This window comes from Oryctolagus cuniculus, chromosome 14 (assembly GCF_964237555.1).
Source record: "Oryctolagus cuniculus chromosome 14, mOryCun1.1, whole genome shotgun sequence".
In the NCBI taxonomy this organism is placed as follows: domain Eukaryota; kingdom Metazoa; phylum Chordata; class Mammalia; order Lagomorpha; family Leporidae; genus Oryctolagus; species Oryctolagus cuniculus.
This window is the reverse complement of record NC_091445.1, coordinates 39,555,030-39,573,504: the sequence shown is the minus strand read 5'-3', so window position 1 is coordinate 39,573,504 and position 18,475 is coordinate 39,555,030. Positions and strand designations below refer to the sequence as shown.

Genomic DNA, 18,475 nt, shown 5'->3' with positions numbered 1-18,475 from the left:
GCCTAGTGAGCCGCGGCGCCGGCCTATATACTTTTTTTTTTTTTTTTAATTCACAAGCTTTTATTGGGATTCCGCTCCTGGGCGAGGTTCCTCAGTCCCAACAGAGTGGGGGCCAGGTAAGTCGCGTCAAAGATTGGGAGGGCTCCTTTTATAGATTCAGGGCATGGGGGTTAAAGGTTGAGGCGGGTCTGATCCTCATTGGTTGACCTTTAGGCACCCTTGACAAGGACTTTTCTTCCCTGGAAGTACAGGTAGGGACTCTCCATTCCTGGAAGTACAGGCCTTCCCTACTTGCGGATCCCAAAGCTATCATCCCAACCTTTTGATGATAGGAAAGGGGGCAATGATGAATCTCTCTGGCTACTTCCTGCTTACTGGGGACTTTTAAACATACATAAAATAGAAAAAATAGTATAGTGAACGTCCACATACACACTATTAGATTCATTAACATTTAGCCACAAATGCATAATAAACTCACACATACATTTTGCTAAATCTTTTCAAAATATATTGGAAACACTAACACACCTCACTCCTAAATCCTTCAGTGTGCAAATTAAGACATTCTTCTACAGACTACGTGGTTCTTGTCCTAGCAATAACTGTCATTTAAAGCCCAATCCATACTCAAATTCCCTCAGTGCTCCCTTGCCAAGTCTTTACAATGGCTTCTATTAAAAAAAAAAAAAAAAACCTTATTTATTGAAAGGCAGTAATATAGAGAGATCAATCTTACAACCACTAGTCCACTACCTAAATGGCCTCAACAGCTGCAGCTGCGTCAATCTGAAGCCAGGAGCCAGGAGTTTCTTCCTGGTCTTCCATGTGGGTGCAGGGCCCCAAAGATTTGGGTCATCCTCTGCTGCTTTCCCAGGAGCATTAACAGGGATTGGAAGTGGAGCAACCGGGACTCCAACTGGCACAAACATGGGATGTGAGCACCGCAGGCAGAGGCTTAGCCTTCTGTGCCACATTGCTGGTCCCTACAATGGCCTCTTCCCCAAGCAGTCCAATCAAGCTTCCACATTATATTTGGCTATGACATCTCTTATCTAACATTTAATCTACAAGTTTCCCTTCTACTTCATTTTTGTTTCCAGACACATATTTTTTTCTACAACATTCTGGATCTATCCAATCATTTCTTTAATGTTGTCATTTAACTTGTTGCATTAGCCCCAGGATGGCCTAAAAACGGGAAATCAGTTCTAAAGGATCAACTAAACTCTGGCACAGTCATGTTGACAAGAGCACTTCATTGGTAACACAGCATACTGCACACTGTATTACAAATCAAAAAGCAAGTCTGGCAGTGTGACTACCAGTGACCAGGCATCTTCAGATTCTAAGGATCTACACATTATAAAAATGTTTTTCCACCCAAACAGCCACCCAACCAGCAAGTATTTGTTCAAAATACTAGTGGGGTACAGGTCAATCTTTTATTTTCTAGTTTTGTCATTAACGTATCTTTACTATTGCTGTGCGTTAACTTTTCAACTTTTTCATATTTCCGTTTCTTAAATTACCAAAACATCTGTTTTCCACAAACCACAGCATTTATAGCAAAGGTTCACTTTCTAACGATGCACTTACTCCTTAATTGAAATGTGAGCATCTTCCTTCTTTCTGACTTTGCTTGAAGCCCTGCAGGAAAAATAAAGGAAGTCAAAAGAACAACATATGCACTTTATTTTCTTTTATTTTTTTTTGACAGGCAGAGTGGACAGTGAGAGAGAGAGAGAAAGAGAGAAAGGTCTTCCTTCCGTTGGTTCACCCCCACCAATGGCCGCTGCGGCTGGTGCACTGCAGCTGACGCACTGCGCTGATCAGAAGCCAGGAGCCAGGTGCTTCTCCTGGTCTCCCATGCGGGTGCAGGGCCCAAGCACTTGGGCCATCCTCCACTGCACTCCCTGGCCACAGCAGAGAGCTGGCCTGGAAGTGGAGCAACCGGGACAGAACCCAGGGTACCGGCACCGCAGGCAGAGGATTAACCTATTGAGCCGCTGCGCCAGCCCTTACATATGCACTTTATACACATCTCAAACATGTTCCCAAAAGACATTTTACTAACTTTACTTAGCAAATGTCATCAGAAAATAAGTTAACAGTCTTCTGCTTCAATAGTAGGTCCAAAGTAAACAAGTATTAAACTGTAATTGTAAAGTTTATTTTCTTTCCCTAAGTCCAACAATATTCACAGTCCACTTAAAACTTATTTTTATCAAATAATATACAATGGCCTAAGAATACTTTTGTCACAATTTTTAAAAAGTATTTATTTATTTATTTGAAAGGCACAGTTACACATGGGAGGGCGGGCCCAAGAACTTGGGCCATCTTCCATTGCCTTCTCAGGCACATCAGCAGCGAGCTGGATAAGTGGAACAACCAGGACTTGAACCAGCGCTCACATGGGATGATGGCACTGCAGGCCAGGGCTTTAACCTGCTGCACCAAAGTGCTGGCCCTGACAAAGTTCTTTATACATAAATATGCCATAGTTATATAACACTCAAGAGTAGCTTTAAATTAGCATATTCATAGGGGAATGCATTCATAATACACTTAAAAAATTATACCTGCAACTCAGTTGTTTATTTTCTTCTATATTGACTAACTATAAATTCAAAGACCTATAATATCACAATTTTATCATGGCACAATCACTATCTTTTACAAATAATTTTAGGATTTCGCCTAAAATAACATAATAGGTCTACAGTAGAGGGATGTATAAAATGTTAATTTGAATCCTCAGTTCCTGAGGTCTAGTTTGATGGATATTATGCCAGAACTTTCTCTAAGAACATAAAAAAATTTATTTTGCAAAAGATTATGCCTTCTTTTAGCATTCCCTACTAAAATGAAAACACATAATGCATTCTTATTTCAAGTCCAAGCAGAGAAACTACTGAGTCTTAAAAATAATTTAGACAAATAATTCACCTGAATTAAAAAATATAAAATTGGGGCTGGCGCTGTGGCGCAGCAGGCTAAGGCTCCGGTCTACACAGCTGGCATTCCATATGGGTGCCGGTTTGAGTCCTGGCTGCTCTACTTCTGATCCAGCTCTCTGCTATGGCATGGGAAAGCCAGTAGAAGATTGCCCAAGTACACGGGCCACACCTGCATGGGAGACCCAGAAGAAGTTCCTGGCTCCTAGCTTCGGATCAACACTGCTCCGGCTGTTGCAGCCATTTGGAGAGTGAACCAGCAGGTGGAAGACCTCTCTCTGCCTCTGCCTCTCTGTAACTGTCTTTGAAATAAATAAATAAATAACTCGTTAAAAAGAAATGTAAAATTAGGGGCTGGCACCGTGGCATAGCATGTTAAGCTCCTGACTGCAGCACTGGCATCCCATAAGGGCACGGGTTCCAGACCTGGCTGCTCCACTCCCAGTCCAGGTCTCTGCTAATGTGCCTGTGAAAGCAGTGGAAGATGGCCCAAGTGCTGGGGCCCCTGCATCCACATGGGAAACCTGGAAAAGCTCCAGCCTCCTGGCTTTGGTTTGGTCTAGCTCCAGCTGGTGCGGCCACTTGAGGAGTGAATAAGCAGACGGGTGATCTCTCTCCATCTCTCCCTTTCTAATCTACCTTTCAAACAAATAAATAAATCTTAAAAAAAAAAAAAAGGAAAATCAAAATAATCGAATGGCAAAGATTTTTTTAAATGAATTACAATTGCACTTAGAAAAAAGAGTAATTTGAAATTTAGATAGTTGTATTTTTTTAAACTTCAAGGCAGTTTTCAACTCTTAGGATCTACATAACAAAAGTTATTTTACAATCACAAAAGTCACATAACTACAGAAAAACTGCAGAGTATTCTCTTACCATGTAGTAGCCAGTATGATAGCCACTCATGTACCAAGAGATTAACATACTTCCCAAGGCATCAGCATCATCAAGAGAATCTGGACATATGGGAGGTGGTGGGGGAATTACCTAGAAATGGAAAAAGATAAACTTTAAGTCAAGTAAACAAAAATGTGAAGTCTGAACATTCATTTTATATAGAGAATGCTGAAGTGTTAATTGTATGTTTTCCTATTTCACACATCATTTTCCTAATTAAAAAAAAAAAAAAAAAAAAAGCAACATGCAGAGGGCAAGTGTAGTGGTACAAGAGGTTAAGCCACTGCTTACAATCCCAGCATGCCATATGGGAAGGCCAGCTAAAGTCCAGCCACTCTGCTTTCTATCCAGCTTCCTGCTAACACACCTGGGAAGCCAATGAAGATGAACTAAGTGCTTGGGCCTCTGCTACTCATGTGGGAGACCAAGGAGGAGTTCCTGGATTCTGGCTTTGGCCTGGCCCAGACCTGGCTGTTGCAGCCATTTGAGGAGTGAACCAGTGTTACTCTGCCTTTCAAATACATAAATAAAAAGGCAACATCTGGAGAAAGTCAAGCAGAAACAACAAAATATCATCTAAATTAATTAACAGGAATTAAAGGACAATAGGTGACAAAGTTTTTAGACATTCAGGTATGATAACATTATTTTCCTGCTGCATGATGGAACTATGAGTTAAAGACCGAGCATAAACACTTGCTTTTTCTTAAAACAAACACAGGCACCAGAATGCATTTCAAGGCAGATGCTAAGTCAAGGTCTTGGGTAGAACATCTGCCCCCAACACAGTGCCAAAAGGCATCCTTTTGTCTACTGCCAATACCTAAAAATCTGCCACTAAAAGATTCGCTTTGCATGATCAGAAGTTAACATCCAAGTATATCCAGAAGGGTAAAACATTAATCCTGTATATATAGCACATATTAAGTCCTTTCTAACAAGAACTAGCTCCCAATAGAATGGATATCAACTTCTGCCAGGAAAGAAGCAAGCGGTGAAAAGCTCAGAGTTGGGGCTCTAAGAGCACTGGTTCTGGGTAACACAGTAGCATTTAAAACAAAGCATTTTTTAGTGCTGAGTTCAAATTTTCACCCATTAGAATTCAGCCCATGGGGCCGGCTACTGGAGTGCCGGTTCGAGTCCTGGCTGCCCTGCTTCTGATGCAGCTTACTGCTAAATCAGACTGAGAAGGCATTGGAAGATGGCCCTTGTCACCCACACTGGAGACCAGGATGAGGTTCCGAGTTCCTGGCTCCTCACTTCTGCCTGGCCCAGCCCTGGCTGTTGAGGCCATTTGAGGAGTGGATGGGCAGATGGATGACTTCTCTCTTTCTGCCTTTCAAATAAATAAAATAACTCTCAAAAAAAAAGATTCAAGACCCAGGGATGGTCTAAGATGCTATTTTCCATTCCTCTGTTTTAGGCTCAAACCCAAATGACATATGAAAGCAGTTTCATCTGAGTTCTTTTGTACTTACTGGTGGCCCAGAAGGAAATGGGGGCAGCCAGCATGACAGGAAGTGGGGTGGTAGGGGTGGCAGTGGTGGTGGCGGTGGTGGCGGCCCACTGAATTTTAGACCTGGCTATAAAGAATATTTCAAAAGAAAAACAATTCACTAATATCAATTCAAAACCAAAAGGATAAAAATAATTACCTAGAACAATATCTATATTATAAAAAGGGTACTTCAAAACTTCATGGAAAAATGAGTGAAAAGATGTTTATTTTGGTGAAAAAATTTTTTGAAATCCATCCACATTTTTTTCATAATATTTTCCATGAATGTTTTGAAGATCCCTTTTCATGAATAGGTTTGAAAATTCTGTGTGCCAAAATAAGCATCTTTTAACTCAATTTCCTATGAACTTTCTGAAGTAAATAAATATATATTAACCAAAGTAAATGGAATTTCATATACCAAGTCCTCAAGTCAAATAGACTCAAATAGATAACCTCTAGATTTTCTCATTTCCTTTCTATGTAAACATGCAGCAAGCAAAAACAAAGATCTGTAATTAACTAGTAAATCAGAGATTGGATTTAGCAAAAATATTTTAATCATAAAAGATTATATGCTCTATATTTTGACTACTTATGTTATATTATCTTTTTATGGGAGCCCTAAGTTAAATGTGTTAACTTAGAGCACATTTAAAACTGATACACTCACACCTAACAAAAATCAACACCCTGAGATCAATGACGCATGATATATCTTTAAAGGTTTGATCACTTCAATTTCATTTACCTATTATTTTATTTGAAAGACAGGGAAACAGATAAAGAGACAGATTGTGATTCTCCCTCTGCTAGCTCATTCTCTAAATGCCCACACCTGCTAGAACTGGGCCAGCCTGAAGCCAGGAACCTGGAATCAATGTGGGGTCCCACGTGGGTGGCAGTGACTCAAGTACTTGGGCCATTACCTGCTGCCTTCCAGGGTACACAATAGGAGGGAGCTGAAATCAGGAGTGGAGCCAAGGTTCAAACCCAGTACACCAATATGGGATGCAGGCATCCCAAGTGACATCTTAACTACTGTATCTAACACTTGCCCCTTGATCATTTTAGATTCAACAAACTTTCATACAACGTAAACTTCAATAAAAAACAATCACAGGGGTTGGCACTTAAGTGAAGTGGCTTAAGCTCCTCCTTGCTGTGCTGGTTCAAGTCCCAGCTACTCCGCTTCTGATGCAACTTCCTGCTAATGCACTGGGAAGGCAGTGGAAGATGGTCCAAGTACTTGGGCCCCTGCCACCCTTGTGGAAGACCAAGATGGAGTTCCTAGTTCCTGGCACTGGCCTGGCCCGGGCGTGGGTGTTGCAGGCATTTGGGGAGTGAAGCTGTGGATGGAAGCTCTCTCTGCCTCTTCAATAAATAAATCTTTAAGGAAAAAAAAAAAAAAAAGATAGCAAATGCAGAAAATTTAAGGAAAAGTAATAATGACTCATGCTTGATTTTTAAAAGTTATTATTTGAATACCATAACCTCAAGGTATGATTTCCCAGACATCACTGGTTTACATAATAGTGACATACCTTCGGATTTCATGACATAACCTAGCCTGTAAGAAAAATCTTTTCTGTTTGATTTCTTTTACTTGTCACAAAAAGAGCCATAAATGAAAATAATCTGACAGCACCTCAGGACTTTACCCATGTGATACACATACTGTATTCTTCTGTTACACATCATATGCAGGTGACATGGGGAACGACCACCTATCACTCCACCAATGATAAAGTATTGTTATACTTTCTAATTTAAGTAAGTTTGCTTACTTATCAGTCCTAATACTCCACAAGAGTACTTGGGTGAGTCTTTCAGCGTAAACTATTTTATGTCACTAACTTATTTTCTTTTCAAAGAATATGTATTCATAACATCTAAAGACAGCTACAAAAGTTTCATGGGACAGCAACCAGTTAGTGGAAGGGTTAAATGCCGCATACACTGTTGAAGAAGAAAGAAGAAAGAAGAAAGAAGAAGAAAGAAGAAAGAAGAAAGAAGAAGAAGAAGGGGAAGAAGCAGCCTCTTCTTGGAGGCAAGTTTACCTTTCCAGGTCCCATTCCTGATCCTGGCATGGGGGGAGGCGGAGGGAGGAAGGAGTTCCAAGGATGAGCTTTTGACTTGATATTATTTGGTTTACTTCCAGGAGACCTGGAGGAGTTCTCACTTTCATCTGTAGAAACTTGACTTTCATTTTCATTCTTTAAAAAGAAAAATTGCATTTTTATTATAAAGGTATCGTTAAGGAAAATGTTAACACCTTCAAACTGACAACTGTTTAATTTCTTACCCAGCCTCTGCTTCCAGGAGTGAGACTGTCTGCACCCTTACCTCCTGAGCATTGTGTTCTATGTTATTAGCCACTTCAGATGTTGGGGAAAGTAGATCAGACAGATTTTGCTCTTCTCTGTTTCCATATCCAGTGTAAACCACAACACAGGTTTCTCTCTTAAAATCAACTGAAGCAATTGTAGCTGGGTAGACGCAGCCGTCCTCCGACCAAATGGCACAACATTTGTCACCAACCTTCCACTACAAAAGAAAGCAAGGACACATATGTACATATATTTCTTTTAGAGAGGGCAAACAACCATCTAGTTTGTGTGGAGGGTTGAGGGTGAAGGGCAGTCGCCAATTAACTGATTTAGAAGGCAAAATCAAATAGTGAAAAGGCTTGAAGCCCAAACCACATAAATGGGAATTCTTAATCTCTCTGAGTCTTCTTTTCCCCATCTGTAAGTCACTACGCTACCGTATAACCTATCTCCCACACCTGTTGTGAAGACAGGCAGGAGAGAGGGTGTGTCAGCAGCCCAGCACTTGGGTCGGACACAGAGCAAATGCTCATCAAACAATAGATCTCTTAACCTTTGGGAAATGCAGAAGCTTACTACAACACACTTTGTTCAGCTATCAGAAATGATTCGACTCAGACTTTTTGGTTCCCCCAAAAATAAGTTTTAAGGTTTCTGAAGAAAAAGACAAAGAAAAATATTTATTTCTCAGCTTATGAAATAAAACAAGGGGCCAGCGTTGTGGTATAATGTGTTAAGCTTCCACCTGCAATGCCAGCATCCAATTTGGGCACTGGTTTGAGTCCTGGCTGCTTCACTTCCAATCCAGCTTTCCTGCCAATGCACCTGAGAAAGCAGGGCAAAATGGTCCAGGTCCTCTGGTCCCTGCCACTTACGTGGGAGACCTGGATGAAACTCCTGATACCAGCCTGGCCCAGCACAGGCCACTGCAGCCATTTAGGGAGCTGATGGAAGCTCTCTCTCTACCTTTCCCAGCCTCTCTCTCTCTCTCTCTGTAACTTTCAAATAAATAAAATTAATCTTAAAAATTAAATTAATAAAACAATGCCCTTAGGTTCTCCTAAATAGCATCTTTCCTTATCTCCATGCCAAACAGGGTAAACACTGCTGACTAGTGATTTATCATTCCCACCCAATTCCTTACCCTTATTACTACTAACATGCATGTTCCTAAAGAACAGAAAGGTTAGTAGTAAGAGTAGTAGTTGTTTTTTCAAGTTTTATGGGGCCCGGTGCTGTGGCATAGCAGGTAAAGCCTCTGCCTGCAGTGCCGGCATCCCATATGGGCGCTGGTTTGAGTCCCGGCTGCTCGACTTCTGATCCAGCTCTCTGCTATGGTCTGGGAAAGCAATAGAAGATGGCCCAAGTCCTGGGGTCCCTGAACCCACATGGGAGACCCAGAGGAAGCTCCTGGCTCTGGATCAGTGTAGCTCTGTCTGTTGTGGCCAATTGGGGAGTGAACCAGCAGATGGAAGACCTCGCTCTCTCGCTTTCTGCCTCTCCTTCTCTCTCTGTGTAACTCTGCCTTTCAAATAAATAATCTTTTTTTAAAAAAAGTTTTATAGTTTTATGAATACATGTACTAACCATTTAAGTTTTTTTACATTATACTACTTGGTAAAGACAGTAACAAGAAATCCTTTAAAGTTAAATCTCTGTTTAAATGCCTGTTTCAGGGCAGGCATTTGGAGCAGTGGTTAAGATGCCACTTGGAGGATGGCCCAAGTGCTTGGGCCCTGCACCTGCATGGGAGACCAGGAGGAAGCACCTGGCTCCTGGCTTCGGATTGGGGCACAGCGTGCTGGCCGTAGCGGCCATTTTGGGGGTGAACCAATGGAAGGAAGACCTTTCTCTCTGTCTCTCTCTCTCACTGTCTCACTCTGCCTGCCAAAAAAAAAAAAAAATGCCACCTGGGAAGCCAGTGTCTAATACAGGAGTGCCTCAGTTTGAGTCTCACCTCTGCTTTTTTTAAAAAAGATTTATTTATTTGAAAGGCAGAGTTAGAGAGAAGCAGAGGCAAAAGCAGAGAGAGAGAGACAGACAGACAGACAATGGTTGGTTCACTCCCCAGATGGCCCCAACAGCTGCAGCTGCGCCATTCTGAAGCTAGGAGCCGGAGCCAGGAGCTTCTTCCAGATCCCCCACGTAGGTGCAGGGTCTCAAGGATTTGGGCCATCTTCTACTGCTTTCCCAGGCCACAGCAGAGAGCTGGATCGGAAGTGGAGCAGCTGGGACTGGAACTGGTGCCCATATGGGATGATGGCACTGCAGGCAGAAGGTTTACCTACTACACCACAGTGCCGGCACCTCACCTCTGCTTCTGATCTAACTTCCTGCAATATGCAAACTGGGAGGCAGCAGGTGATGGCTCAGGTACTTTGGTTCCCGGCAGCCTTGTGAGAGAGACAATGGAGTTCTGATCGCTTCTCAGCCTTTTGGCTAAGATCAAGTGCAGATGGAGTTCTGGCCCTAGCCCAGCCCTGGCTGCTGCAGGCATTTGGGAAGTGCCAAATCAAGCAACAGATGGAAGATTTTTCTCTGTCTTTCAAATAAATGAAAAGAAACAAACCTGTTTTAAGGCAGTTGTGGTCTTCTTCTTTTGGCATTTATTCTTCTTAACAGGTTTTCTTTTAGGTGTGACTTTAGGTTTATCTGAAGTTGCACAAATGTCACCATTCTTCAGAGCATGCTGTGAAAAGGAGATTAAGGGAACAGAAATGTACACGTTAGAGTGCCATGCTATTTTAAAAAAGCCACAATGGGCCAGCCCCGTGGCTCACTAGGGTAATCCTCCGCCTTGCGGCGCCGGCACACCAGGTTCTAGTCCCGGTCGGGGCGCCGGATTCTGTCCCGGTTGCCCCTCTTCCAGGCCAGCTCTCTGCTGTGGCCCGGGAGTGCAGTGGAGGATGGCCCAAGTGCTTGGGCCCTGCACCCCATGGGAGACCAGGAGAAGCACCTGGCTCCTGCCTTCGGATAGGCGCGGTGCGCTGGCTGCAGCACACAGGCCACAGTGCCCATTGGAGGGTGAACCAATGGCAAAGGATGACCTTTCTCTCTGTCTCTCTCTCTCTCTCACTGTCCACTCTGTCAAAAAATTAAAAAAAAAAAAAAAAAAAAAAAAGCCACAATGTAACTCAGCGGGTCTCAGGGTGCCCTCACCTCAGAAGGCCTCTGCTTCCTCTTTTCGGCACCCCGCCCTATGGAAACTGCTCTCATACATCGAGCAGCGGCTCTGCAGCCCCTGCTATCAGGCCTCCCGGCTTTTAGTCTCCGTGTAACCTCAGAGCGCTGATCACCTTCACTGATAGCAGTGCAGGGCCCCAGCGCTTTTCCTACTTCTCTGGCCAAGTCCTGAACGCAGGCTTTGCCGGCAAGACCGACCCTTGCTTTAACTGCTTAATTCACCTACTTCCATTACTTCAATTACAATCTCTATGCAAACACACTTCCAAAGCTACTAATCAGCTCTGATTCTTCTCAGTCCAATCTAACATTTCCAATGATCAATTTCACACCTTCATAATCATATTCAGCATGACTAAAACTCTTGCTCCCAAATCAGTTTTTCCCTCCTTTATTCAAACTACTTCTCCCTGCAATACCATTTGTAAGCCCATTTCAATCTGTATTTTAGATTGAACTCTTACGTTAACCCTTCCTCAGCCAACTTCTACCTTCAGTGTAAAATGAAAAGCATAGCAAAGAAATGGAGACTTCAGCTGCACAGGTGACACTGAAGCCTGACCCTATCCTCCTGCTACAAGAACTACTGACCTGTGTGCTCACGTTTGGTGCTCTGTATCAGTGTCTGCCCTGCGTGGTCAACCTAGCCTGGACTACCCTCCACCCACACCTGGTGCTCAACAAAGCAAAATACCCCGGAGAGTGGCAAAGTGGTGACACTGCACAACTTTTCTGGCCACAGAACTAGAATACAGCTCCTGAAGGCACTGCATATTCTTATTATCAGGAACACTGGACTTGGTACCCAGTGGAGGATTGGGAGTTGTAAATTAACTGAGTATGTGTAAAGTACTTAGAACAGTGCCTGAGCATCAACATTCTGCAGATACTATTACTACACTACTACTATTTATCATCATCATGAGTATTTCACTAAAGGCTTACTGAATGCTTAAAACTGTAGGGGCTGGCATTGTGGCATAGCAGGTAAAGTTGCTGCTTGCGATGCTAACATCCCATGTGGGCGCCGGTTTCTGTTTCAGCTGCTCCACTTCTGATCCAGCTCCCTGCTAACGGCCTGGCAAAAGCAGCAGATGATGGCCCAAGTGTTTGCACCCCTGTCACACACGTGGGAGACCTGGATGATGCTCCTTGCTTCCATCTGGCCTTGCTGTCACAGCCACCTGGGGAGTGACCCAGCAGCTGGAAGATCTCTGTCTCTGTAACACTGACTTTCAAATAAAATACACATTTTTTTAAAAAAGCTTAAAACTGTAAATCAGGGGTTGGCGTTGTAGTGCAGTGCATAAAGCCACTGCCTGTGACACTGGCATCCCATTTGGGCACCGGTTCAAGTCTGGAATGCTCCTTTTCTCTTCCGATCCAGTTCTCTGTTAATGCACCTGAAAAAGCCCAAGTGCTTGGTCCCTGGAGCCATGTGGCAGACCTGGAAGCTCCTGGCTTCAGACCAGCTCAGCTCCAGCCTTTGCGGCCATTTGGGGAGTGAACCAGTGGATGGAAGATATCTCTCTATCTCTCTCTCACTCTGCCTTTCAAATAAATAAATAAATATTTTTTAAAAATTGTAATTCACTTTTTCCTACTAATTTGGTATAAAAGACCTCTATAGTTTAATACAGTATAAAAACATTAAGAGGGATAAATGTTTAAAATTTCATTTAAATTGCCTCTGCAAAAGGAATAGCATTCCACATAGGCTATCAACACCTAAGAGAATACATTGTGTAGGAGCTGGCATTGTGACCAAGTGGGCCAAGCCACGGCGTGCAACGCCAGCTTAAGTTCTGACTATTCCTTCCCATCCAGCTCCCTGTTAATGTTCTGGGAAAGTAGCAGATGATTGGCTATGGCTTGGGTCATGGCTTGGGCTCCTGTTGTGTATGTGGGAGACCCAGATGGAGTTCCTGACTCCTGGATTCAGCCTAGCCTGGACCTGGCTGTTGTAGCCACTTGGGGAGTGAACCAGTACACAGAAGATCTTTCTATCTCTCCTTCTCTTTCTGTTGCTCTGTCAAATAAGTAAATAAACCTTAAAAAAAAAAAATCATGTGATTATATTAACCCATATTATTATTGAACATTTGAACTTCAATATTCTGCTGTATGTTATTAAATTTTCTTGTGAATAACCTGAAGTAAGAAAAAGAGTGAATAAGTATTACATACCTTAAATGACGCTACAGCTTTGTCATAAGCTTTTATCAATGCTGTATCATCCCAAATGTCAGAATCATCACTCTGGGAAGGGTAAGAAATAAAAACAATTCATGTTCACGTGTTTGATCAAAAACTTATGTAGATAGTATCAAGAGCCATCCTAATCCAGACATCGCCAAATAACACTGAAAATGGGTGTCACAGATCCTAAGTAAAATCACAGGAAGTCTGCTTGCTAAGAAGTTACTCCCAAAGCTAAACATACATAAATGTTCTAAGAGATACGTCACAAAGTAAATCCATGATTTAATTCCTATTCACCAACTGTAAGCAGATGTTTTATTTATTTATTTATTTATTATTATTTTTTTTTGACAGGCAGAGTGGACAGTGAGAAAGAGAGACAGAGAGAAAGGTCTTCCTTTGCCGTTGGTTCACCCTCCAATGGCCGCTGCGGCCGGCACGCTGCGGCCGGCGCACTGCGCTGATCCAAAGGCAGGAGCCAGGTACTTTTCCTGGTCTCCCATGGGGTGCAGGGCCCAAGCACTTGGGCCATCCTCCACTGCATTCCCGGGCCACAGCAGAGAGCTGGCCTGGAAGAGGGGCAACCGGGACAGAATCTGGCGCCCTGACCAGGACTAGAACCTGGTGTGCCGGCGCTGCAAGGCGGAGGATTAGCTTAGTGAGCCGCGGCGCCGGCCAGTAGATATGTTTTTTTGACGTTAACCCACACTTCAACCTCTCTGTGACTAGATTAGTTTAGGTTTAGTTTAAGTGCAGGAATTGTGGTCCAACAGGTTAGGTGGCTGCTTGGGACACCTGATTCCACATTGGACTGCTAGTTTGAGTCCTGGCACCTCTGCTTTGGATCCAGCTCTCTGCCAGGATTCTAATGTGTGTGGGAAGACAATGGGTGATGGTCTAAACGCTCATGTCAGAGACCCAGACAGAGTTTTGGCTGCTGACTTCAGCCTGGACCAACTGTGGATTTTGCTGCCATTTGGTGAGTGAGCCAGAGGATAGAAGATATCTGTCTTTCCTTTTTCTGATGCTCTGCATTCCAAATAAGTAAATGTTTAAAACAAAAAGAAACAGTTAGTCACATATTACAATTTCTAAACTTAAAAAACTTAAAAAGACTGACCATACCAGATCTCAAGGATGTAAAGCAATTGGAACTTTTATACACTGCTGGTTGAAATGTAAAATGGTGCACCTGCTTTGAGGAAGAGTATGGTAACTTCTTATATACTTAAAATACTTTGGGTGGGTGGAGCCGCCCACCTGCAGTTCTGCCATCCCATATGGGCACTGATTCAAGAACTGGCTGCTCCACTTTCGATCCAGCTCTCTGTTATGGCCTGGGAGAGCAGTGGAGGATGGCCCAAGTGCTTGGGCCCCTGCACCCGCATAAGAGAACTGGAAGAGGCTCCTGGCTCCTGGCTCCTGGCTCTGGATCAGCTCAGCTCACCCACTGCAGCCATTTGGAGAGTTAGCAGGCAGATGAAGGATATCTCTCTCTCTCTGCAACTCTGCCTTTCAAATAAATAAATAAATCTTTAAAAAAAAATAAAAGTGAAACAAGATACTTGGGGTGAGAAGGAATTTGGTGCAGATGTTAACACACAGCTTGTGATGCCTGCATCCCATACTAGAATGCCTGGGTTCGAGTCACAGCTCTGGTCCTGATGCTGGCATTCCTGCTAATGTGCACCCTGGGAGTCAGGAGGTGATCCCTGTCACTCCTGTCAGACACTCAGACTGAGTTCTGAGCCCCCGGCTTTGTCATAGCCCATCACCAGCTATTTTAGGCATCTGCAGAGTGAATCAACAGATGGAAGAGCTCTGTCTCTCTCTACCCTATGACCTAAGTATTTTCTGAAGTAAAATAAAAGCACATGTCATAATAAAGTGTCATACTCTAATACCCCAAACAGCTCTATTTCTAACTGCCCCAAACTGGAAAAACCCGAAGGTTCATGAACAAGCAAATGGACAAAGTATAATATATACAAGCAATAGAATACCACTCAACAATAAAACGGCCAGCGCGGTGGCGTAGTGGGTAAAGCTGCCGCCTGCAATGCCGGCATCCCATATGGGCACCAATTTGAGTCCCGGCTGCTCCACTTCTGATCCAGCTCTCTGCTGTGGCCTGGGAAAGCAGAACATGGCCCAGTCCTTAGGCCCCTGCACCCACATGGAAGACCCAGAAGCTACTGGCATGTGGCTTTGGATCAGCCCAGCTCTGGCCGTTGCGGTTGTCCAGGGAGTGAACCCATGGATCAAAGACTTCTTTCTCTCTGTAAATGTGACTTTCAAATAAATGAATAAATCTTAAAAAAAAAAAAAAAAAAAAAAAACACTGAGCAACCACATACATACAAAACAAAGTAGCTATGCCCAGTAAAAGTAGCAGACAAAATAAATACCCTGTGACTCCATGTTCATGAAAGTGTAGAAAAATGCAGGCTCATCTATGGTGACAGCAAGTGGATCAGTGCCTTTCTGGGGATGAGGGAGGTCTCTGGATGGGAAGCAAGGATTACAAAGGCCGAGTCCACCAAGTTATAAAGAGAGGCAAACCAGCCCAGACACGGAGACCACAGGCAGAACCCCTGAGACTACACGAAGGAAACAGACACCCTTGCAATCCCCAGCAACTCAGCCGCCAGCTGTGGCAGCTCCAGCAACCACAGGAGGGGATGACCTAGAACTGCTCGCTCCTCACCGCCGACAGCGGGGCGGAGAATAGAATGATCACAGCTTCAGACCACTAAGTTTTAGGGCATCTGTTACACTGCAACAACAGTCCAAACAGACCACCAGCACAGCCTTTACATCTAATTTTCGTCACCCCGAGCAGCCCAGGTGTCCCAAGTTCCTCCTCACGTTGTCCCGCCATCGTCTCCCACTTCTCAACTCCTGAAACTTCAACCGCACTCTCTTAGCAAAACTTCCAATCTTCAACCTTGTATCTGAGTAACTCCTGCCTTGTCAGTCTGGTACCTGGCTTTTCCTGAGGATGCCTCCTTCCTGTGGCCACCTAAAAGGACATGAGTTTTCCAGATACTCTGCACAGCACCTGAAATTAGCCTTGACTCTAACCTCCCTCATCGGACGTATCTAGAAAGCCTGTTGCTTCTGATTCCAAAATGTGCCCAGAATCCACAATCCCCGGTGGAATTCCACTGTTAACTGCTCGGCTGAAGACTGGACGATTCCTACAGACTCCTACGTGTTTTCCCTCCTTCACGTGGCCCTGGCCCCGCACGCCTCCCAGTCCGAGCCAAGCGGACGAACCGAGGTGCTGCAGAGGTGCGGCAGAGCCTCAGCTCAAACCCATCAGGGCGCCGAAGCTGCGCGAGGTAGGAGCCTGTAAATGGAGCTCTCCGCGAGCGCAGAGGGAAACGAAATAGAAAACATGTGGACCACTGCTTTCCGGTGAGCGACTGCGTGGGTCCCGCCCGGCGGCCCGGGCCTCAGAGCCCGCAGAGACGCTGCGCCGGCCGCGAGCTCACCTGGCCCGTTCCGCGCCGGAACAGCACCGAGTCCTCCGGCTCCGAAACGCCGCCGCCGCCACTGCCCATCGCCATAGTGAGCCTCCTGCAGGCTGCGCGCCGCACGGCTCGGTGCCTTGTGGGAGTGACGACTTCCGCCGCGGGGCCTCCTGGGAGCGGAAGAGCACGGTGGCCCAGAGGGCGGCGGGGCCGACTGGCCTGCGTCCTTCGGTTTTAGTTACCGCCCTCCGGACTTGGCGGGGGGGGGGAGTGGGGGGTGTGTGTGTGTGTGTTGTCCATTGCTCTCCTAATCCTTTAACCTTGTGGGATTTTCACAGAGTGCTTCCATCCAGGTGCCTTTTACTGAGACGTTTTTAAGTTTTATTTACACAGCCTCTTTTCTTCCCTTATCCTAAAACACGTCTAAAGAGGTAAGAAAGGTGAATTACTTTAGTGCCAGCTGGCTAGCTAGGAATCCTAAAGGTTTATTATTTTGTTTATTTGAAAGGCAGAGTTACAGAGAGAGGTAGAGACAGAGAGAGATCTTAGATCTGCTGGTTCACGCCCCAAATGGCGACAACGACCAGAGTTTCTTCCGAGTCTCCCATGCAGGTGCAGGGGCCCAAGCACCTGAGTCATCCTCCGCTGCCTTCCCAGTCGCGTTATCAGGGAGCTGGATCAGAAGTGGAGCAGCCGGGCCTCCACCTGGGGCCCATAGGGGAGGCCGGAGCTGCTGGCCAGAGCCTTAACCCCCTGCACCACAGTGCCAGCCCCTAGCTAGGAATCTGTATCTCTAATTCTCGTCTTGTGTGTTTGAAAATGGAGCATATTCTTTTCCCAAACAGGTGTTCTTTTATCTTTTCTCCAAGGTCTCCCCAGATCCCTAGTTCTAGTGATCTCTGGCCATAGGCACTGTCCCCTCACTGCCTGGCCTGGCCTGGCCATCCACCCTGTTAGGAAGAGTAGTCCACTTCACTTCCTTCAGTGGGTGCTATCACAGTTGGCTATGCAGTGAGTTACGAAAGCCAAGTCTGGTGCAGGTGAGCATTTGGGACTCCCAGATTTAATTTGTCCCAAATGACTATGGTATTCCACTCTTCTCCTCCCTGGATTTTTTTTTTTTTTTTGTAGAAAAAACAGTATTTATTTGAAAGAGTTAAAGAAGGGGTTGGGGTGGGTGGGAGAGATCTTACATCCACTGGTTCACTCCCCAGATGGCTGCAATAGCCAAGGTTGGACCAAGCCAAATCCAAGAGCCGGGAGCTCCATCCAGGTCTCCTATGTGGGTGCCGGAACCGACGCACCTGCTCCATTTTCCACTGCTTTTACCAGGCTGGTAGCAGGGAGTTGGGTGGGAAGTGGAACAGTGGGGACTTGAACCAGCACCCATGTGGGACGCGGGCCTCTAAGGTGGTGGCTTGATCTGCTATGCTACAATACCAGCCCCATCCCTGAATACTTGAGGCAGGAAATTCCTAGTAGTTCAATAAGACAGTAAAAATGATATGTCCAAAATGTGTTTATTGGAACTATTTCCCACTAAACAGGTACTTTTAGTGCTGCTGCTCTTCTTCCTCTTTTTGGTAGGATTTATTTATTTGAAAGGCATAGTTAAAGGGGAGGGACAGAGATTGAGATCTTCTATCCACCAATTCATTCCCCTAGTGGCTGAAACTGCTGGAAGTAGGCCAGGCCGGAGCCAGGAAGTTCACCCAGGTCTCTCCTGAGGGTGGCAGGGATCCAAACACTTGGGCTGTGGCGGAATGAGAAGGCTGTGCCAAGATGGCCGCTGGCAAGGGAGCTCCAGTTACTCAGGAATGGCTTCAGAACCCATCTGGCAACGGAGCCTGCATGTGATTGGTTGTGGCACAAAACGCCCCTTGACCAGATTGGCTGCCTTGGCTATATAAGCTACTGTACCAAATG

General features: G+C 44.9%; 1 protein-coding gene across 10 annotated transcripts in view; it reads right to left on the bottom strand.

The window, feature by feature from the left end:
• SMN1 (survival of motor neuron 1, telomeric) overlaps positions 1–16,725 on the bottom strand; it is a 61,432-nt gene extending 44,707 nt beyond the window's left edge. For 6 of the 10 annotated variants that reach the window (XM_070056576.1, XM_008274520.4, XM_008274521.4 and 3 more), the window contains exons 1-8: positions 16,571–16,725; positions 13,059–13,130; positions 10,258–10,377; positions 7,705–7,905; positions 7,419–7,574; positions 5,339–5,443; positions 3,840–3,950; positions 1,600–1,650 (exon numbers count right to left, since the gene is read on the bottom strand). In XM_070056576.1, the coding sequence (XP_069912677.1) occupies positions 1,603–1,650; positions 3,840–3,950; positions 5,339–5,443; positions 7,419–7,574; positions 7,705–7,905; positions 10,258–10,377; positions 13,059–13,130; positions 16,571–16,645 (888 nt within the window). In that variant the 5' untranslated portion in view covers positions 16,646–16,725 and the 3' untranslated portion in view covers positions 1,600–1,602. The remainder of the gene's footprint in view (positions 1–1,599; positions 1,651–3,839; positions 3,951–5,338; positions 5,444–7,418; positions 7,575–7,704; positions 7,906–10,257; positions 10,378–13,058; positions 13,131–16,570) is intronic. The other 4 variants (XM_070056579.1, XM_070056580.1, XM_070056578.1 and 1 more) reach the window with 2 other exon arrangements.
• Positions 16,726–18,475: the final 1,750 nt, after the last annotated feature.